The 6,607-nt window shown below is 38.3% G+C and overlaps 1 protein-coding gene across 1 annotated transcript in view; it reads right to left on the reverse strand.

Moving 5' to 3' along the window:
• The window catches only part of vstm2la (V-set and transmembrane domain containing 2 like a), a 95,819-nt gene that overhangs the window by 15,258 nt on the left and 73,954 nt on the right, over positions 1-6,607 (reverse strand). Inside the window, exon 2 of the mRNA XM_073939432.1 lies at positions 4,537-4,706. Coding sequence (XP_073795533.1) covers positions 4,537-4,706 — 170 coding nt within the window. The remainder of the gene's footprint in view (positions 1-4,536; positions 4,707-6,607) is intronic.

Raw genomic sequence — 6,607 nt, forward strand, 5'->3', positions numbered from 1 at the left:
TAGTAATAGTTATCAGCTGTGTGTGCTGTAATTGTGTGCGCAGGTTACGTCTGAGCTCCGGGGGACACCGCTGACAGAATGCTGGGATTATGATCTTAGTAACTCTTGGCTTTCTGGATCAGATTTAATCCTCCACACGCTGCCACTGAAAACACACCCTCACAGCTGACAGATCAGACCACACACACACGTCAAAGGTCAACAGTGGCATTCTGCGGCACTAGCTGTGTTTTCAGACACCTATTTTTATGCGCATTTTGAAATATCACATAAAAAAAGCTTAATGGAAACTCCAAGATGTGCATACATTTTAAAAGTGCGCAAACAAACGTACACTCAACGGCCACTTTATTAGGTACACCTTACTAATACCAGGTTGGCCCCCCTTTTGCCTTTAGAACTGCGTTAATCCTTCGTGGTGTAGATTCAACAAGGTACTGGAAATATTTCTCAGAGATATGTTTCCATATTGACATGATTTTGACATTGACAGACCAGCCTATGGAACAAAATCAATGCCAAAAGTCTTGAATTAAAAAAGCTTGTTGAATATCACAAACTGAAAAAAATAATACACCGTATTAACAAGTTCTTGCATTTTAATGACTTGAATTCCAGGGCTTATATTTTTAGGTCCTAAAATTTAACATATCTGTTTATTTAAGCTGTGAATATTTCAACGAAAAATATTTCAAACACGTTTTCATACTTAAAACTTCAATAATTCATATTCAATTTTCAGATTTCACTTACAAAATATTCAATACCCTTTAAAAATACGATGTGTCATATTCAAAGGGTCATTTTCAGTTCATTTTCTTTCAGTTCAAATATTCGCTTCCATAAATTCAGTGGATCAAATTCGACTGATAAAATTCAACATTACATCCGGGAACTGCAGGAGAAGCAATAGATTGCAGATTGAAGTGAAGGATTCGGATTTCTGCTTTCCAATCCGTCTCATCATGGACCAACGTTTATCCTTTTCATCATCCTGTTTCTCAGTATTTAACTGTGAATTGATTTTAACTAACGAATAAGTTAAAACTGCTTACTGCAAAAATGTTCTGTGTCCTTGTTTCTCTTTTTGCCTGTCTATTTTAACTTTGTTTTCAGGACACACACAAACCAGGTCATAGGTCATGGAGACCTCTCTCTCTCTCTCTCTCTCTCTCTCCATCTTTTCTTATGACTGGAGGTCCAATACAGAGGAGAAGAAGACAGCTGTTTTATTGTCCTGATATATTGCCTATAATTTTATAGCTGTTTGATTGATCTGTTTTTGAGTATAATTAATAGTAATGTAACTCCTATTTGTGTGGAGACAGACTGTGTGGAGTAAAGATATTGCAGCAGACTGTTGATGGAAACAGTCTTGAAACAGCCTGATAACACAGCTGAACGTACAAGAAACATCCTTGAGTCTTTAACACAGATGGTCGTTTGTGTCTATTGTTTTCCTGGTTTAGCTTTTTACACGTCGGAGATCAGCTCCTAATAACTTAAGGCGACCTCACCTCTAGGCATCAGGTCGCCATCCATATCTGGAGACAGATACAATGCTTTCTTTGACGCACGCATTAAGGCCATCCATATCTGGAAGTAGATACTATGTTTCTTTGACGCATGTATTTAGAATTGTCTATTTCTGTTGTAACCAATGAGAACTTTTTACCTGGATCCCACCCTTTCTGGACTTGTGTAAAGAGTACAATTGTTCGATTGTTGAAACTGTAAGCAGAGCGGCCCAGGAACTCATTGCGAGTGTTGAAGCTGGCTTCTGCGAATGAAACTGCAAACTATCTTCAGTAAACTTGATTTATTTATTTAAATCTCTGACTCCGGCTCTTCTTCATCTACCACACTGGTCATTCTTTGGGTCAAACTGTAAATTATCCCTACAGAAGATCGCCAGCTGCTAATAAAGGCACAAAAGTAGAATTTTATATTTAATATCAATGCCTTGGACATTATAAATAATAAAAAGTATGAGTAAAATGATTAAATGAGGTTTTAGTCATCTATATTTGCCCTTATGTAACGGAAGCCAGCTGGTGATCGCGTAAATCTCACTCCTCGGATCCAGGGACAGACGTTGTTCTGCAATCTTTAGCATCCTCTGAGCATTTGACTCCCATGCCGGCTCGCTCCCTGCTCGGACCGGTGCGGTTACTTGCACATAAACCGTCTTTTGATGAATATGATGTTACACATTCTCTATCTTTATTGACTCTTTCTTCCATAGACGTGAAGTTTTATATTGACAGCTAAAGAATATAAACGTAAGAGAAACAGGAGAGGAAATATTATAATAATAGTACAAAATAGATAAACATTGTCAGCGCTAAGAACAATTACGAATGAGAGATTTTATGAGAATGTCACACAAAACAGTTTACTGTTAAACAGAGTTCAGGTATGATTTAAGGTTGGTTATGGATGGGGCGTGTAATTCAAAATAATTTAACATAACATGCGAATGCATTAAAGGAGCGTCTTCAGTTATTCATACAGAACCGTCTAATATGGCATAACTACTATAAGGAGTAATGTTTGCGCTGTTTAAACGCAGCTATGTCAGGATTGGGATAGGTTATACATTTTCATCATTTAAATTATTATTATGATTGTTAATATTCTTATTGTATGACATGTATTTGGGCTATTGCGCTTAAATAAGTCATCCGTGATTCTAAATTAATATTTCTATTTAACCTTTTTATCACTCTGCCAGTCTTTCTCTTCTTTTTTCTAATTTTTGGGGTTCTGCCACGGTTAAACGTTTAAGACTTTTGGCATTGATTTTGTTCCATACCAGCCCATCTGGCAGCAACAACCATGCGACGTTCAAAGTCACTTAAATCACCTTTCGTCCCCATTTTGATGCTCGGTTTGAACTGCAGCAGACTTGCCTTAACGAGTACCCAATAAAGTGGCTGGTGAGTGTATGTGCACAACTAAGTAGGATAAACTATTTATCTAATGAGAAAAAATGTGCATAAACTATAATGGAAATACTTTTACCAAATACATTTCGGAATGGACTTTAAAAAATTTCCCATGTCACAAAAACCGCCTTCTTTCATCTCAGAAATATTACTGAGCTAAGAAACATGCTCACTATCTCAAATGCAGAAAATACCCTAAGTTCCATATAACAGCCATCTTCGTTTTGCAAGAATCCCCCCTTTCACTCCTACTCTATTCCTAGATGTATATTATTAGATATAATTATATTGATTACAGATCACCCCAATATTATTCTCTTTATACTGACTGCCGTTTAACTTCCGTATTGATTATAAAGCTTGAAATAGTCATCTTGATTATGCAACTATAGTAATCAAACACATCAAGCACTGAAAAACTATAGAAAAGTAGAGATAATAAAAAAAGTTTATAGCTTTTGAAAACGATATCTTCCATGTCACAAAAACCACCTTATTTCATCTCAGAAATATTGCTGAGCTAAGAAACATGCTCACTATCTCTAGCAGAAAAGTTAGTTTATGCTTTTATGACCTCTAGACTGGATTACTGTAATGCTCTGTTAATGGGTTGGAATGCACACGCTATTAATAAACTTCAGTAAGTGTATAATGCAGCTGCCAAAGTTCTTACCAGTTCAAGAAAATATGACCAAATCACCCCAATATTATCCTTCTTACCATGGCTGCCTGTTAGGTTCTGTATCGATTATAAAATATTGCGTCTTACCTTTATGGCTTTAAATAGTCTAGCTCCTGTTTATCTAACCAACCTTCTGTCTCTGAGCCAGTGGTGTAGCGCAAAATGCGGAGGCCCCAAGCTGGGGGGGTGGGGGGTCAACGCGGGGAAGTGATCACAAATTGAGGAGCGGGAAAGGGAGGTGGGGTGGAGCGACAACGCAGGGAACCCTTCACAAACTGAGGAGCGATCACAAACCGATAGCGGCGAGAGCGTCAAAGTAGCCAGAAGTCATTTATTTTTAATGAGAACCGGCGGCGAGGAACAGCGCGGCGCATCTTCTCTTGTGTGGGCGTCGAGGAGAGTTGAAATCAAGTCACCTTTATGATAATGAGCGGTTCGGCGGCAAGCAATCAGAATGAAGTAGTCCACCGCTTGAGAGGAGAGAACACAGACCTGTGAAAATTGGTTCCGACCACAGTTGTACCCAAAAGTTTGATTATTGCGGTTGCCGGATTTTCAATTATTGAAAATCGCGACGACTTGGGGCCCCCTAATCACGCGGGGCCCCACCGCGGTGTGTGTCCTTCGGGCCCATCCGCTACGCCACTGCTCTGAGCTCTTCTGATTGCTTTTGGACCTGACAGTGATGAGCTGTGCTCTTTCAACTTAACAGGTTGTGTAAAAAACATAGTGCTCACACATATAGGCTCTTCAAATGATGTAACTGTAATACTCAATCACATACATCAAGTGCTGAAAAACAACAGAAAAGTGGCGCACTGGAGATAGAAAATGGGTTCTGTGTGAAATGCCCCTTAACCAGACTGTTGGCTTGGTGTGTTCTGACCCAAAGAGAGATGCCTGTACCTGGTTGGTGTTCCACGTCTGCTGGTCGGTCCACTCTCTGTGGTTCCTGATGTACCACCATTGGATCTCCAGCGAGTAGGACGGAGAACCGGCTCCTCTGAATGAACAGGCCATCTCCACGTCCTGCCCGCTCTGTGCCGTCATGTCATGAGGGACTTCTGTGAAGACCGCTGTTGGACAAACACACACACAAACACAAATAGTACTAAAGAAGTGCTTCCTTAACACCCCTACAACCATTCCACTTCATTATCTAACATGTCTTGCTTAAACACTTCATTAAATTAAACAACAGTGATTCTGAACATCAAATGTTTGTAGTGGTTGTAGATTAGATCAACAATAATGCCATCAATCCATTTTTACATATTGTATTATAGTTCTTAAATATTAATAATTATTTTATTTTTAATTATTCTTTTTGTTTTTACTTACTAGATTTTATTGTGGGCTTATTTGCAATAAAAAAAATTGATTGTTAAATAAAAATTGGTGTTTATACGTTTTTGACTATGCTAAAGCATAACATGCCATAATATGTTTGCAAATATTTAAGAAACATGCATGCTTGTTTAGCTATTGTGTTCGTGAAAATGTACAGTTGAAGTCAGAATTATTAGCCCCCCTTTAAATTATTTTTTCTTTTTTAAATATTTCCCAAATGATGTTTAACAGATTCAGGAAATTTTCACAGTATGTCTGATAATACTTTTTCTTCTGGAGAAAGTTTTATTTGTTTTATTTCGGCTAGAATAAAAGCAGTTTTAAATTTTTTAAACCCCCTTTTAAGGTAAATATCATTAGCCCCTTTAAGCTTATTTTTTATTCAATAGTCTACAGAACAAACCATCGTTATACAATAACTTGCCTAATTACCCTAACCTGCCTAGTTCACCTAATTAACCTAGTTAAGCCTTTACATGTCACTTTAAGATGTTTAGAAGTGTCTTGAAAAATATCTAGTCAAATATTATTTACTGTCATCATAGCAAAGATAAAATAAATCCGTTATTAGAAATGAGATATTAAAACTATTATGATTAGAAATGTATAAAAAAAAAAAAAATCTTTTCTCCGTTAAACAGAAATTGGGAGAAAAAATAAACGGGGGGGCTAATAATTCTGACTTCAGCTGTATGCCGTGTGTTATAATGTCTCTATAACCAGCCCACTGCCAGTTTAACCAATTACATTTCAGCACCCTGGGTTACCTTAACAGAAAAAACAGCATGTTTAATTTCAGTCTTGAAGACTATAGTAGCAGCCTCCGAAATGAGATGCAGATTGGATTATTAGCAAATAATCTAAGTATTATAAACATAACTTTGCTGAGCAGGTTACATTGTAACACCGTGTCCTAACAACATCACAAGATTCCAGCGACAAGCAATTGATTGTTTGCATTATGCCGAGTTCAGACTGCAGGATTTTCAAAGTCGTCGTGTCACAGATGTTTTCACACTGCATGACTATCTGGGCTAGTGTTTCGTCGCTGCTTTGTTTACACTGCAAGATGGATCGGGGACAGGGGCTTTCAGATTGCATGACTTTACTATAGGAAGAATCACAGACAACTTCGTCCAAACTACGTTCTCATAACTACATAATGAGTAAGAAGCCTTTAATGGGGTAGAACATGTACATGTTTGCTCACCTGGGTTTAAAGGGAATTAGCCATTTCTCCTCAACGTTGATAATAAACTAATTTCTTTCTGTATGAACCATCAAACAGACACGGTTGCTCCTGAGTCCTGTCAAACCTGCACTAGTTTTTCCTCCATTTCGTGAGTCCAAATAAACCGAAAAAGCGCTTTAACTTCTCCCCCAGCCTCCCGCTGGCCTGCAGCAGGTATACACACACACACACACAAGTGAAAGCTGCTCTCTCATTGGCTGCAGGCGATCGCTGATGTTATTTTCAGTCAAAACTCAATTCACACGGCATGATTTGAATCGCCGACAGCTCCAGATATTCAGCACGCCAAATATCTCACAGGCATCGGCGACTCATCGGCGATACTCTCAGATCGCGTCTTTGATAGTTCATACTGTGTGATTGTCACTCACGTGC

The sequence above is a fragment of the Danio rerio genome, chromosome 23 (assembly GCF_049306965.1).
Source record: "Danio rerio strain Tuebingen ecotype United States chromosome 23, GRCz12tu, whole genome shotgun sequence".
In the NCBI taxonomy this organism is placed as follows: domain Eukaryota; kingdom Metazoa; phylum Chordata; class Actinopteri; order Cypriniformes; family Danionidae; genus Danio; species Danio rerio.